The 16461-nt window shown below is 45.1% G+C and overlaps 1 protein-coding gene across 3 annotated transcripts in view; it reads right to left on the minus strand.

Moving 5' to 3' along the window:
* The window catches only part of THOC5 (THO complex subunit 5), a 49139-nt gene that overhangs the window by 25290 nt on the left and 7388 nt on the right, over positions 1–16461 (minus strand). For 2 of the 3 annotated variants that reach the window (XM_032137788.2, XM_032137787.2), the window contains 7 exons: positions 15686–15829; positions 14656–14769; positions 14105–14202; positions 10603–10749; positions 7495–7609; positions 2391–2523; positions 1644–1676 (listed from right to left, as the gene is read on the minus strand). In XM_032137788.2, coding sequence (XP_031993679.1) covers positions 1644–1676; positions 2391–2523; positions 7495–7609; positions 10603–10749; positions 14105–14202; positions 14656–14769; positions 15686–15829 — 784 coding nt within the window. The remainder of the gene's footprint in view (positions 1–1643; positions 1677–2390; positions 2524–7494; positions 7610–10602; positions 10750–14104; positions 14203–14655; positions 14770–15685; positions 15830–16461) is intronic. The other variant, XM_058431542.1, reaches the window with a different exon arrangement.

A 16461-nucleotide genomic window follows, 5' to 3' on the forward strand; every position in this document is an offset into this window, starting at 1 on the left:
GAACAGAGAACTTAAGTACAAATTCCTAAACCAGCATCACCTGAAACTAGCAGTGAATGCCTCTCTTTTTTGGTGCACACCAAAGCACAGAAATTCAAACTGAGGGCCTAAAGCCACATGGAACTCCTCTGCCAATTGTCTTAGTGGTTCTCACCCAGAAATCCATGCCTGTCCACATCCCAGAAACAATGACTCTCCCCTAAGTGCTTATTCTCTATTCTACACTATACCAAGCACATGGCTGCCATTGTCTCACTTAACTGGGAGGCAGTAGCACAGTGAATAGGAACTTGGATCTTGCAGTCCAGTTCCAGACCTGAGTCCCTGCCTAACCAATTCTCAAACACATGACCTGGAAAGTTATGTCACTGTCTGAGCCTCAGTTTCTGTATTTATGAAATGGGGACTTGAAAAATAGCAGCTGCCGGGTGCAGTAGCTCACACCTGTAATCTCAGCACTTTGGGAGGCCAAGGCAGGTGGATCACCTGAGGTCAGGAGTTTGAGACCAGCCTGGCCAACATGGCAAAATCCCGTCTATACTAAAAATACAAAAATTAGCTGTGTGTGGCGGCATGTGCCTGTAATCCCAGCTACTTGGGAGGCTGAGACAGGAGAATTGCTTGAATCCAGGAGGTGGAGGTTACTGCGAACCAAGATCATGCTACTGCACTGCAGCCTGGACAACAGAGTGAGACTCTGTCTCAAAAAAAAAAAAAAAAAGAAAAATAGTAGCTGCCCCATTAGTGGTGGGGACTGAATGAGCTGATGCTTGTAATTTTAACTATAAAATTATTAAAAATTAATTTTTAGGCTGGGTGTGGTGGCTCATGTCTGGTTGGGAGGCCAAGGCGAGTGGATCACCTGAGGTCAGGAGTTCGAGATCAGCCTGGCCAACATGGTGAAACTCTGTCTCTACTAAATATATAAAAATTAGCCAGGCACGGTGGTGGGCGCCTGCAATCCCAGCTACTTGGGAGGCTGAGGCAGGGAGAATTGCTTGAACCTGGGAGGCAGAGGTTGCAGTGAGCCAAGATCACGCCAGTGCACTCCAGCCTGGGCAACAGAGCCAGACTCCATCTCAGAAAAAAAAAAAAAATTTTAATCTTCACAACAACCCTACAGGAGTAATACCATTATTATAGCCATTTATAGATGAGAAACTTAAGCCTCAGAGAAGCTAGACATCACAGCCATAAGGCTGATAAACCAGGATTCAAGACCAGGTCTGTTCAACTTAAGCTTGGCCTCTCCAGCACATGAACTAACAGCCTGTTGCATACACCAGGTATGACACCTCATTGAGTGATGTCTTGGGATCCCCTCTGAGGGTCTAGCGTTGTGAGGTCAGATAGGCTACCACTGTCCAACTCCATTCTTAAGGGTACAGATAGTCCCAAGAACCTGAAACGGTTTGCCTAGACACACTAAGGAGGGATGGCAAACGTCCCCCAAGTGGCTGACCACTGCCTTATCTATTGCAACCCTATGTGAATCACCACCCTTCACCCCAAACAACTAGTTGCTCCCATCAAACACTGGCAAACACCAGACTATTTTTTCAGCCATTTAATATTAGCATTCTACAAGAACATCAGAATAGAACAGGCCAATTTTTAACATAAAAGAAAAGAAAATTACTCACCCTGTCTAGGGGGCTGGGAGGATTTCATATGAGCTGATGATGGAAACAGGAGGGAGAACAAAGGGGAGGGGAGGACCAGAAGGACGAGGAAGACACAAGAAGAGAGACAGTAATGTGTTGGTGCCCAAGGTGGGAGGAGAAGCAAGCATTGGTGCAGTATATGTCTGTCTGATGCGGTGGGGTGAGAAAATTTAGGTGCTGGGTGAAAGCTGCATTAGGGCAAAAGGCAGGGTCTCCAAAATTTTCTCAAAACCCTAGCAGAGTCACAGGCTGCCCTCAAGCTTAATGAGGACACATCACCTAACCTGGAAATTCATAACAAAGACATGCAGCCTGATTCAAGGCATGGTGAAAGCCTGGGAGAGCTGGCTGAGACCTGTATTCACCAGGCACCCCCACCCCGAAGCAGAGCAAGAGGCACTGATCTAACTGCCAAGCATGCCTTGATGGGGTGAGCACCTGGGAGCCCACACAGGCTGCCTGGGCTCTGCACCCAACAGCTGTCCAGCCAGGCTCACGAATGACTCAAAGCCACCCATTGTGAAATACCCATCAGGTTAATCTAGCCTTAGGCCAGCTGGTCAGAGCAGCCATGCTGGGCAATGCAGAGAGAAGAAAGCTTCTGTCACCTGAGGGCTTCGGGGCAGGACTGAGAAATTTCCTGAGCAGGTACTGCTTCCAACTGATTCACTCGGCCACAGCTGCTGCTCCCATAGCCCCTTGTCCTCACCCAGGCCCCATACTCACCACAGGCCTGCCCATATGCAGTGGCCTGAACAAAGAGGACATAGAGGGGAGGCGGCAGGTGTCTGGCTGTCTCATACTGCTTGTGAGCCTGGTCGAACGGCATAAACAGGTACTCCTGCACCGGAAGGGAAGCCTGCACACAAGAGACAGATTTTTGTTCTTCCTTTTTCAGCCAGTCCACACAGGAACAGGTGGCTACTTAGTGACCATAAATCATTATTTATAAAAGTGACACATGATAAACTAATAGAACTAATAGGTGGATAAAAGCTCAACATAAACAAAATTATATTTCTTTATACTAGCAACAAACAGTAAGAAAATAAAATTATTTTATTTTACTTACTGTCAGGGCACCCTGGCTCATGCCCATAGTCTCAGCACTTTGGGAGGCTGAGGCAGGAGGATCACTTGAGGCCAGGAGTTCGAGAGAAGCCTGGGTAACTTAGCGAGATGCCATTTCCACAAAAAATAAAAATCAATTAAAAAAAGAAATTATAAAAAGATGCCATTTCAATACCATCAATAAAACATCAAATAAGAATAAACAGGCCGGGCATAGTGGCTCACGCCTGTAATCCCAGCACTTTGGGAGGCTGAGGCAGGTGGATCACCTGAGGTTGGGAGATCAAGACCAGCCTGACCGACATAGAGAACCCCGTCTCTACTAAAAAAAATACAAAATTGGGGGCATGGTGGCATATGCCTGTAATCCCAGCTACTCGGGAGGCTGAGGCAAGAGCATCACTTGAACCCGGGAAGTGGAGGTTGCGGTGAGCCGAGATCATGCCATTGCACTCCAGCCTGGGCAACAAGAGCAAAAAACTGTCTCAAAAAACAAACAAAAAATAATAAACAAGCAGGCTAGGCGCAGTGGCTCATGCCTGTAATCCCAGCACTTTGGGAGGCCGAGGCAGGTGAATCACCTGAGGTCAGGAGTTTGAGACCAGCCTGGCCAACATGGTGAAACCCGATCTCTGCTATAAATACAAAAATTGGCCAAGTGTGGTGGCACACACCTGTAATCCCAGCTACTCCGGAGGCTGAGGCAGAAGAATTGCTTGAATCGCCGGGCGCGGTGGCTCACACTTGTAATCCCAGCACTTTGGGAGGCCGAGGCGGGCGGATCACGAGGTCAGGAGATCGAGACCACGGTGAAACCCCGTCTCTACTAAAAATACAAAAAATTAGCCGGGCGTGGTGGTGGGCGCCTGTAGTCCCAGCTACTCGGAGAGGCTGAAGCAGGAGAATGGCGTGAACCTGGGAGGCGGAGCTTGCAGTGAGCCGAGATTGCGCCACTGCACTCCAGCCTGGGCAACAGAGCGAGACTCCATCTCAAAAAAAAAAAAAAAGAAAAAAAAAAAAAAGAATTGCTTGAACCTGGGAGACGGAGGTTGCAGTGAGCCAAGATTGTACCACTGCACTCCAGCCTGGGCAACAGAGCAAGACCCTACCTTAAAATAAAATAAAATAAAATAAACAAATGAAAGGCATATAAGCCTCTACACAAAAACCTGAGAAATGAAAAGTCTAAAATAAGTGGATACATATGAATGTCAATGGCCTGGAAGACTCAAATATTGTCCAGGTAACAATTTATTCTAAAGTGGTCTGCAGATTCAATGCAATCCCAGTCAAAATCCCAGCAGGTAAAAACAGACAACCTGATTCTGAAACTTGTATGTAAATGCAAAGGGCCAAGAATAAAATAACCAAGACAGTCCTGAAGAATTAGGTTGGAACTGTGCATCGAGACTTCTGATAAAGCCACAGTAAATAAGACGGTGTGATATTGTGCAAGGATGGACACAGAGATTATACACATATCCACATGTACAAAGACATTTGATTTGTGACAAAAGTGGCACTACAGGGCAGTGGAAAGAGAATGTCTTCAATAAATGGTCAGCTAAATACCTATGTGGAAAGAAAAAATGAATCTTAACCCTTAACTTACACTATATACAAAATCACTTCCAGGATGACTACAGATTTAAATAGAAAGATTTCTTAAACAAGACACGAAAAAAGTACTAACCATAAAGGAAAAGGATAATTAGTAAAATTAGGAACATGCACTCATTAAAAGATACCATTAGCAAAGTGAAAAGGCAGGAGGTTACAGAATGGGAAAGACCTGGGAAAAAACTCATCTCCAGGCAACCTAATAGAAAACAGGCAAAAGACTTGCCTAGGCCCATCATAAGAGGTTATCCAAAAGGCAAAACGTGCTGTGTTCAACATCACTAGTCCTCAGGGAAATAAAAATTAAAACTATAATGAGATACCCTCCAGAGTAGCCAAAATTAAGGAGACTGACAGTATAAAGTGTTGACAAGGATGTAAAACAATTACAACTTTCATATGGTGCTGGTGGGAATTTCTGTAAATCGGTACAACCAGTTTAGAAAACTGTTTCAGTGTCTACAAAAGCTAAATATATGTATAACATACTGTATGACCTAGCAATTTCATTCCTGGGTATATATGCAACAGACAGATGTACACATGTATGCCAAAACACATGTATAAGAATGCTCATAGCAGCACTATTGAAATGGCCCTAAACTGGAAACAACCAATTACTAAACATCAATGAAAACAAACTCTTGTACTCACAATAGCACAGATGAATCTCAGAAACATACTGCTGAACAAAAGAAGCCAGACATAGGAGTATATACTATGATTCTCTTTGTATAGAGTTCAAAAACAGGCAAAACTAACCTATGATGTTAAGATGTCAAGATTATGGTTACTGGGGTGTGAGGGAAGATAGGGACCGGGAGGGGGAATAAAGGAGCTTCCAGGAAATTGTTAATGTTCTTTCTCTGGGATTTTGGGTGCTGGTTATACAGATGCGTTTGCTTAGTGAATATTCATTGAGCCATACACTTGCGAGTTATATGCTTTTCTGTACATAAAACTCTGTTTTAAAGTAATATATTGTACATTGTTTTTAAAAGTTGTATTCAAGACCTTAGGCAATGAATTCAGGTTTTGTTTCAGAGATTTTATTTGTGTGCTTTTCTTCTATTTTTTTTTTTCTTTTTTTCTTGACTCAGGAAAGATTGAACTAGATCGCCTTCAGTTTTAAGTTTGCAGACTCTGCACAGTGCATGAGGATCAACTGTGCAATATATAAAGTAAAATAAAAAGCATTTTAGGCCGGGCATGGTGGCTCACGCCTGTAATCTCAGCACTTTGGGAGGCTGAGGCGGGCAGATCACAAAGTCAGGAGATCAAGACCATCCTGGCTAACACGGTGAAACCCCATCTCTACTAAAAACACAAAACAAAAAATTAGCTGGGCATGGTGGCGGGCGCTTGTAGTCCCAGCTACTCGGGAGGCTGAGGCAGGAGAATGGCGTGAACCTGGGAGGCAGAGCTTGTAGTGAGCCGAGATCGCGCCACTGTACTCCAGCCTGGGCGACAGAGCGAGACTCCGTCTCAAAAAAAAAAAAGCATTTTAGGCCGGATGCAGGGGCTCATGCCTGTAATCCCAGTACTTTGGGAGGCCGAGGCAGGCGGATCACCGGAGGTCAGGAGTTCAAGACTAGCCTGGCCAACATGGTGAAACCCCATCTCTACTAAAAATACAAAAATTAGCCAGGTGTGGTGGCAGGCGCCTGTAAACCCAGCTACTTGGGAGGCAGAGCAGGAGAATCGCTTGAACCTGGGAGGCAGAGGTTGCAGTGAGCCGAGATGGCGCCACCCCACTCCAGCCTGGGCAACAGAGCAACTCTGTCTCAAAAAAAAAAAAAAAAGCATTTTAAAGTCATGGGGGGTGGTGGCAAAGGTGGGTAAGGAAAACGAAAAAAAAAAAGTGGTATTCAAGTTTGTAAAACAAAAGCTCCCAGTTCCCAGTCCTCAATGTAGCTGCTAATGGTTTGGTATGAACATAGACTTTTCCAAGCATATACCCAACTCCTACATGTATATATCCCTACAGATACTTCGTAAACCAAGATACAGAAATGAGTCCATACTATATGTTCTACAACTTACATTTCTTATTTAATAATATGACAGATCTTTCATATTTCAGTTATTCTGTCAGTGGTTCGATATCAGTGGTTTGATTCCATACTTTCATCAGAGCTCTAAGGCCGTACCATACAAGAATTTATTTAACCTGTACCCTATTTAAGGACATTTAGAAAGTTTCCAGGTAACAAGAGAAAATTTAACCAGGCAGAGGCTTTGGTTAAGTACAACCAAAACTTTTAATTTCTGCTCTATCACCCAGGCTGGAGCAATCCTCCTGCCTCAGCCTTCCAAGTAGCTGGGACGACAGGCACATGCCACCAGGCCCGGTTAATTTTTTTTTTTGTAGAGGCGGGGTCTCCTGATACTGCCCAGGCTGTTCTCAAACTCCTGGGCTCAAGTGATCCTCCCCACTCAACCACCCGAAGTGCTAGGATTACAGGCATGAGGCACCACAAGCAGTCAACAACTCTTCTTCTACGCTTAGAGTTGAAGAAAGGAAATATAGGTCTTGCCAAATCCTAAGAAAAAAAGCATATTTATCTCTAGGATCCTTTTACGAAGTTCTTTCATATTAGCCATCTACCTTGCTTCATAAAATTATAAGGATTTAGACCAAATCTGGCTTCACAAAGCAAATAAAAAGTGGGTCACCTATATAGAAAGACATTATATTTTACAGGTAAAGTGTGGACTCTTACTCTTGAGTAAAGTTTTTTTCAGAGTGAGAAGATCTGCTGAGCAGTCTGACCCTGAAGCATGGTAAGGGGGATCAAACAGACATCCACAGGAAGCAAGTTTAGATGCCTGGAGATTGTGAGGCCGGTGGGGGCCATGCAAGGGGTAAACTAAATTTACACAGTCTGAGAAAGTACGTCACCCAGAGAAGGCTCTGGATGAAAACACCCAGGTCAATGTGTGTATATATTCCTGAGGCTAGCACTTCTTCCTCCCAGACACAAGCTTATCACACCAACTGGGTAGGGATGCAGACGAGGCCATCTTTATACTATACTATAATTTAGGGTAATAGACCTGGCAAAGCCCAAAGGGCGACACGGCTTCTGGCAGCGCCTGGTCAGTGGTGAAGGCAAAGCAAAAGGCCAGCGGGCCCCACCTGCATGATGCTGTTGAGGCGGGGCTGAAGGCTGCTCAGGTACTCCTTCTTCACCTCAATCTCCTTGAGAATCTTCTCCTTGTTGGATAGGCACTCTCGATACTTCTCTGCCAGCCTGTTGGGGGAGGAAAGAGCATTGTCACCTGATATCCCCCAGTGATACCTCAACACGCCTGTTCACTGTCAGACTCCACCTAATGGTAGCAGCCATGATTAACTGCTAATGTTTATCCAGCACTCAATGTGTGCCAGGTACTTTGGTGAGCTCTTTAAAAGCGTAATTACATTTAATCCTTATAAAGACCCTGGAAGACAGGGACTTTTCTTATCCCCAAAGGAGGAAACCAAGGCTCAGGCAAGTAGATAACTTGCCCAAGGGCATCCAGCTAAGAACAAACACTGCGCTGGGCTTTGGATCCATGTCTCTTGCTCTCCAGAGGCTCTGTCTGCTCTGTAACCACTAGGGAATACACACGCCATCTTCTGCTCCATTTCTTGCTTGAGAGGTAAGACCTAAAACTTTCACAAACATGGGCTTAGCAGCTATATAACCCAAAAGATGCCCATGGACTGGCCTGGTTAGCACAGGGTGGGAATAGATTCTGGACCAGTGCCACAAGAATGCAGCACTGATGGCTGAGTCAGTGCCCAGCACAATCAGTGGACTGGACAGCGGAGTGACAGGTCAGCCCCATCTGCTAAGACACTGACACAAATTTCCTAAGAACCAGACTTGGCCAGGAATGGTGGCTCATGCCTGTAATTCCAGCACTTTGGGAGGCCCAGGCAGGCGGATCACCTGAGGTCAAGAGTTCGAGACCAGCCTGGCCAACATGGTGAAACCCGTCTCTACTAAAATACAAAAATTAGCTAGGTACAGTGACATGCGCCTGTAATCCCAGCTACTCAGGAGGCTGAGACAGGAGAATTGCTTAAATTGGGGAGGCGGAAGTTGCAGTGAGCCGAGATAGCACCACTGCACTCCAGCCTGGGTGACACAGCGAGACTCCATCTCAAAAAAAAAAAATACTCAGTGCTTATTAAATTCATAATATGAACCAAAAACAGAGAATACCTTCCATAACAGAAAAAGGCAAGTATACAGCTACTTCAACAACAAAAAACAGAACAGATGTGCCAATCAAAAGCCCTAGTATTCTTGTACAAATATGAAAGGGGAAAAAGTTACCATGAAAAGTTCATTATGGAAAAATAAAACAAACAAACAAAAAAACCCACTGTATTTTTAGAATGACTTAGATTAAAACAGACAGTACTGGCCGGGCACAGTGGCTCACGCCTATAATCCCAGCACTTTGGGAGCCCAAGGTGGGTGGATCATCTGGGGTCAGGAGTTTGAGACCAGCCTGGCCAACATGGTGAAACCCCCGTCTCTATTAAAAATACAAAAATTGGCCAGGCACAGTGGCTCACACCTGTAATCCCAACACTTTGGGAGGCTGAGGCAGGCGAATCACAAGGTCAAGAGATAGAGACCATCCTGGCCAACATGGTGAAACCCCGCTTCTACTAAGAATACAAAAATTAGCTGGGCATGGTGGCACACGCCTGTAGTCCCAGCTACTCAGGAGGCTGAGGCAGGAGAATTGGTTGAACCAGGGAGGTGGAGGTTGCTTGCAGTGAGCCAAGATCACGCCATTGCATTCTAGCCTGGGCGACAAGAGTGAAACTCCGTGTCAAAAAAAAATAAATAAATAGATAAAAAAATAAACCTCTTTATTCATATAGAAAAGTTTATACCTAAAGTGTGACTTGAAGCATTTTTTTTTTATTTTTATTTTTTGAGACGGAGTCTCGTTCTGTCGCCCAGGCTAGAGTGCAGTGGCGCAATCTCGGCTCACTGCAACCTCTGCCTCCCTGCTTCACGCCATTCTCCTGCCTCAGCCTCCTGAGTAGCTGGGACTACAGGCACCCGCCACCATGCCCGGCTAATTTTTTATATTTTTAGTAGAGACACGGTTTCACCATGTTAGCCAGGATGGTCTCGATCTCCTGACCTTGTGATCCGCCTGCCTCGGCCTCCCAAAGTGCTGGGATTACACGCGTGAGCCACCATGCCCGGCTGAAGCATTATTTATGACAGTAAAAAATGGAAACAACCTAAAATCCAACAGGGGAATAATTTTGTGAATTTTTCTATACACTAGAATGTTGCACAACCTCCTGAAATAGTGTTTACAAAGCTTTATGCCACAGGCATACACTTATAGATAAGGAGAAAGGCAAATACAAAATTAGATTTATGGTACAAAAGATAAGGTCTTTGGCATTAAAATTTCAAGGAGAGACCAGGCATAGTAACTCACACCTGTAATCCCAGCATTTTGGGAGGCCAAGGTGAGAGGATCACTTGAAGCCAGGAGTTCAAGACCAGCCTGGGTAACAGAGTGAGACCCCTGCTCTACAAAAATAAAAATATTAGCCAGGCATGGTGGCAGGAACCCATAGTCCTGGCTACTTGGGAGGCTGAGGCAGAAGGATCACTTGAGCCCAGGAGGTCAAGGCTGAAGTGAGTCGTGATAGTGCCACAGCACTCCATCCTGAGCAACAGAGTGAAACGCCATCTCTTTGGAAAAAAAAAAAAAAAAGGGTCAGGCACAGTGGCTCACGTCTGTAATCCCAGCACTTTGGGAAGCCAAGGCGGGCAGGTAACTTGAGGTCAGAAGTTCCAGATCAGCCTAGCCAACATGGTGAAACCCCATCTCTACAAAAACTACAAATAATAGATGGGCGTGGTGGTGCACACCTATCACCCAGCTACTCGGGAGGCTGAGGACTGAGAATCACTTGAACCTGGGAGGCAGAGGTTGCAGTGAACTGAGATCACACCACTGCACTCCAGCCTGGGAGACAAAGTGAAACTCCATCTCAAAAAAAAAAAAAAAAAAACCCTTAAGCAATTATAACCCCAATCCCATCCATGATGAGGTTGGTGAAGTTTAAATTATCCAGTGTGATTTAATCTTAAAATGGGATTTGGTCTTAGAAACTATTCTGAGAGTTCCACAGTGTTTTGCTGCCTTATCCTGGGTCATGACAAAGCACTGACACTTTGTGGTTAAAAGGTCAGGAAGGAGGAAATGCTACCTTTTCCGCTGCTCCAGCTCCCAGTCCAGACGTGCCAGTGTTTGCTGGTGAGGGTCTCCCATGGTGACTTCGGCCTTGCTGATATCTGGTGGAGCCTCCTTATAAAACTCCTCTAAACTGACCAGATCAATTTCTTCATGCTTTGACCTACAGACAAAAACATGACATCAAGCTGCTGTTCTCAGGAAACCAAACTGTAGTTTAAGCAGGCCCAAAGTTACCCCCAACATATGTCTGCTTAGCCCTGGTCTACAATTACTTAGGATCCTGGAATCCAGTCTTCTCCACAAATGCTCATTAGCAGATGTTTCAGTGTGAAGAAAGGTAGTTGGTGAAATGCCATAGGATCCTTATCCATGCTGTCCAACCTTTTTACCCATGAATTAGACTCAGAAGGGATTCTTACTAAATTTACAAATGTCTCCAAGCTGAGCAGGAGAACTAATAGCTAAAAAGTCAAATAAAAACACTACAGCCTGGGCCTAGGCTGTCAGGTTGAAAGCAAGACATCATTTAACAGGAATAAATATAAGGGTCTGCACTTAAGTTCAAACATTAGCCGCATAAGAATAGAATGAGGAAGATCCAGCATGGGAGAACTGGATGGAAAAAGATCTAGAGGCTCAAACCGTTGCATGCATCGTGATTTATATGTATAAAAGAAAAGAAATTCTGCCAGGCGCGGTGGCTCACCCCTGTAATCCCAGCACTTTGGGAGGCTGAGGCAGGTGGATTACCTGAGGTCAGGAGTTTGAGACCAGCCTGATCAACAAGGTGAAACCCCATCTCTACTAAAAATCAGCCAGGCGTGGTGGCACATGCCTGTAATCACAGCTACTTGGGAGGCTGAGGCAGGAGAATCGCTTGAACCCAGGAGGCAGAGGCTGCAGTGAGCCAAGATTGCGCCATTGCACTCCAGCCTGGGAGACAGAGCGAGACTCCATCTCAAAAAAATCCAACCCTCTTTGCTGTATTAACATAGTTGACTGCTCAGGTTATGGTCAGATGACAGTAATAATAATGGCAGCTATCATATATTAATAAGCACCCACTATATGTCATCCTCACCTCATTTAAGCCTCACAACAACTCTAAGAGGTGGGGAGTTTTAATCTCCATTTTTTGACAGAGATGGAGGCTTCTATCAGTAAGCAGCTTGCCCAAGGTCCACAGTTAGGGAGTGGCCAAGCTGGGATTTGAACCCAGGCTGTGTAACTTCAAGGCCTATGCTCCTTCCATGTGGTCGCCTGCCTCCCAACAGGCACAAGTTCCACTGTATTCTGGGTTTGTCAGTTTCCATTTGGGTGATGATTACAGACCAGTGCATCACATTATTTTGTTTTTGATACCTTTTTAATTTGGAAATAGTTTAAGACTCCAAGAAGTTTCAAAAATAATACTTAGAATGTATTTCCTCCATGTATCCTTCATCCAATGATACCATCTTATCTAACCACATTATACATTGTCAAAACCAGGAACTGACACTGGTACAATATTATTAACTCAAGTACAGACCTGATGCAGATTTCGTCTCTATTCATATTTAACTATTATTATGTGACGATTTTGTGGAACAGATAAAGATGCCTCTCAAAAATCAGCATCAGGGCTGGGCACAGTGGCTCATGCCTGTAATTCTAGCACTTTGGGAGGTCGAAACGGGTGGATCATCTGAGGTCAGGAGTTTGAGACCAGCCTGGCCAACATGGTGAAACCCTGTCTTTACTAAAAATACAAAAATTAGCTGGGTGTGGTGGCTCATGCGTGCAATTGCTTGAACCTGGGAGGCAGAGGTTGCAATGAGCCAAGATCACGCCACCACACTCCAGCCTGGGCAACACAGCGAGACTTTGTCTTTAAAAAAAAAAAAAAAGAAAGAAAATAAAAATCAGCATCAGGCCAGGCGTGGTGGCTTACACCTTTAATCTTAGCCTTTTGGGAGGCCAAGGCGGGTGGATCATTTGCAGCCAGGAGTTTAAGAGTAGCTCAACATGGCAAAACCCTATCACTACTAAAAATACAAAAAATTAGCCAGGTGTGGTGGCACACGCCAATAGTCCCAGCTACTCAGGAGGCTGAAATGGGAGGATCATCTGAGCCAAGTCAAGTCAAGGCTGCAGTGAGCTGGGATTGTGCCACTGCACCAGCCTGGGTGACAGGAGTGAGACCCTATCTGAAAAAAAAAAAAAAAGACAAAAAACAAAACAATCAATCAGCATCATGATTATTAAAAATATTCTGGACCCGCCGGGTGCAGTGGCTCACACCTATAATCCCAGCACTTTGGGAGGCCGAGGCAGGCGGATCATAAGATCAGGAGATCGAGACCATCCTGGCTAACACAGTGAAACCCTATCTCTACTAAAAACACAAAATATTAGCCGGGCGTGGTGGCGGGCGCCTGTAGTCCCAGCTACTCAGGAGGCTGAGGCAGGAGAATGGCGTGAACCCGGGAGGCGGAGCTTGCAGTGAGCCGAGATCGTGCCACTGCACTCCAGCCTGGGCGACAGAGCAAGACTCCGTCTCAAAAAAAAAAAAAAAAAAAAAAAAAATACATATATATATATCCTGGACCCAATGTCTAATAAGCCCCCTGCACATGTCAAGTTTGTTACAGATAAAAGCTGTTTTCAGTTTGCATAAACAGGTCTGATCAAGTGAGAACACTTTCCCTTCTCTTCCCGTTTACTCCTTCCTCCTTCTCATCTCTCAGCTTGGTTTTGAGGAAGGACACTGACAAACTGTAGTTTCTTCACCTGAAGGCAGCTAAGCAGCAAGAAGTTCGGGTTCCAAAGAATAAAATCCATTTGCAATAATGAATTGCTGGGACTACAGAAAGGAAAACTGGGCCAAAAGGTTAAAAGAATGTGACTGGAAGTGAGTTGCTCCCATACAACATGCCCAGGAATCAAACTGGGAATGTAAAGACCCCTGATAGGGAGAGAGACCTGCTTTTTACCAAGTGCAGAGCTCAAAACTCAAAAAGGTCAGAGAGACTTCTGAGGTTCTTTATGCAGCCTGAAACCACGGCTTGCAATTCTCCCACATTCACCCTTGCAATTTGCCCTTCTCCCAGATCCTACAGTTTTCTACGCTCATCAGACTTCTTTTTAAAGAGAGACTTAGGCTGGGAGCGGTGGCTCACACCTGTAATCCCAGCACTTTGGGAGGCCGAGGCAGGAGGACCACCTAAGGTCAGGAGTTCGAGACCAGCCTGGCCAACATGGCAAAACCCTGTCTCTACTAAAAATACAAAAATTAGCCGGGTGTGGAGGCAGGCGCCTACAATCCCAGCTACTCGGGAGGCTGAGGCAGGAGAATCGCTTGAACCCGGGAGGTGGAGGTTGCAGTGAGCTGAGATTGCGCCACTGCACTCCAGCCTGGGTGACAGGGCAAGACTCCGTCTCAAATGAAAAGAAACAGACTTACAGTGAGCTATATGGGAAAAAGCAGTTACCGAGAGACCACATGTGCCAAAGCCCTGTCCTCCCAAACTCACTTAAATTCCAAACATTTGGTGATCTCCTTCTGCAGGTGCATCACCTCATACAACAGGTTCTGGAGCTGCAGGTGATAGGCATCTACTTTCTGCTTAGCCTGAAAGGAGAATATGATCAGAGGTGAGCAGGGCAAGTCAGGATGGGGCAGAGAAGAGGGTCAGCAAACTAAGAGAAGGTGTAAAGGGACTAAAGAAGGGGATGGGGCTGGGTGCAGTGGCTCACGCCTGTAATCCCAGCACTTTGGGAGGCCAAGGTGAGTGGATCACCTGAGCTAAGAAGTTCAAGACAAGCCTGGCCAACAAGGTGAAACCCCATCTCTACTAAAAAATACAAAAATTAGCCGGGCATGGTGGTGGGAGGTGCCTGTAATCCCAGCTACTTGGGAGGCTGAGGAAGGAAAATTGCTTGAAGCTAGGAGGCAGAGGATGTGGTGAGCTGAGATCGTGCCACTGCACTCTAGCCTGGTGGACAGAACAAGACTCTGGTGGGGGGGGATGGGGAGGGGGGAGGAGAAAGGAGTAAGGTTAAAATTAAACCTTTTAACTACTACCTCGTGGGTCTGATCTCTTCCTTTCTTCAACCTGATGTGGGCTAATCGGTTAAGCTTCTTTAGAGTCATGAAATGCACACAGCTCTGGATCCTCCGTTCTTCTATTTCGATTGCCTGTGGGCAAAGAAAACAGTAAAGCCCACTGACGACAGGGGCTAACTCAGCTTCCTTCAGTCCCTCGCCACTGACCCATCCTCATCTGGGGCCAAAAATGGCACCGGAGGGAGCTCAGAAGCATGAGAAGAGTCATGAAGAAAATAAGAGGATGACTGTGTAAGGAAAATGCTTAAGAATCTCGGGCAAAAAAAAGTAATTTCTGCTTGGACTAGAGTAACAGGAATTGAAGATGGAATAAGGGCAGCAAAGGCACAATCTGTCTCTACAGATCCTACACAGAGATCCCAGCAATAGTAACATCTTGCCATAAAATTTGACCTCTATAAATAACATTACAGGATAACTTAAATGGAAAATAACAGAATTATAGCCATAAAGCTTGGCTACAATAGATTGAATGCAGTAATTCTAACAAAACTTGTCAGCATAAGCACAAATACGTGAGATTCCTGGGGAAAAAAATGGATTTTAAAAAACTTATCTATCGAGTTTTTAGTCACATTGTTTAATTTCTCTGCCCCTAAAACCTCATTTATTCATTTACTATTAATGATAAGTTCATTTTTGGCATCTACAATTTACTTGTACACATCAATCTTTGTATCAAGCAAATGTATATAAGTACCATCATTTCTCAACAGCTAGCAAAATGCCTGGCACTTAATATTAATTGGATGAATGATCAAATTAGTAGGGAAAAAATTAATTATCCTGTACTTTCATTCCTGTAATTGGTGACTGAGTGGTGATAAGAAGTTCCAATAAATTCATAGGTTTTGGGAGCCCTGAGGCTCCAATCACCTGATCTTGGCTAGGACAGAAGACCAAGATCAGGAAGGGCCCTGGTAGGTGCAAAAACAGCCTCATCTATGCAAACCCACCAGGTTCACGGTCACCTGGTCCCACTCCTTACCACATCCTTGCCACCCCTGCTCTTCAGGTCTTGGATCTCGGCCATCAGCCTCTGTAGCTCCTGGCAGGTGTACTTGTATAACTCATAGTCTCTGCCAGGGTCCCGCAGATCCACCTCGGCCTCCTCACTGTAGTATTTACCTTCCTGTAGAGGTAAGGATAAAGGCTCTGTGTGCATGGGGTAAAAGTCTCCCTGTTGGGATCAGGGACACTTGGCTGACATCTCCTTTTAGATAAAAACAGTAACATTGAAGCCTCAGTCAGGTCTCTAAAAGATCTGGTCCTTAAATTAAATGCTTTTCTTCTCTTCAAAATAGAAACCTCTTTTGCTTTCTGATTGCAGAGTAATGCATGCCTGGTGTCAAAGATTCAGAATATACAGAGGAGTATCAAAAAGAAAATGGAAAAATTGCCTATAATTTCGCCTCTCAGTCCGAAACTGAGTGAAGATTATGGATAAATAAACATTTTATTTGTAAACAAAACGGGATCATATTGTTCGTGCTGTTAAGTGCAACTTCCCATCTGTATTAGTCCATTTTCATACTGCCAATAAAGACACACCTGAAACTGGGAACGAAAAGAGGTTTAATTGGACTTACAGTCCCACATAGCTGGGGAGGCCTCAGAATCATGGCGAGAGGTGAAAGGCACTTCTTACATGGCGGCAGCAAGAGAAAAATGAGGAGGAAGCAAAAGCAGAAACCCCGTATAAACCCCTCAGATGTCGTGAGACTTATCCACTATCATGAGAATAGCATGGGAAAGACTGGCCCC

This window comes from Hylobates moloch, unplaced genomic scaffold, assembly GCF_009828535.3.
Source record: "Hylobates moloch isolate HMO894 unplaced genomic scaffold, HMol_V3 SCAFFOLD_19, whole genome shotgun sequence".
NCBI classification, from domain to species: Eukaryota; Metazoa; Chordata; class Mammalia; order Primates; family Hylobatidae; genus Hylobates; species Hylobates moloch.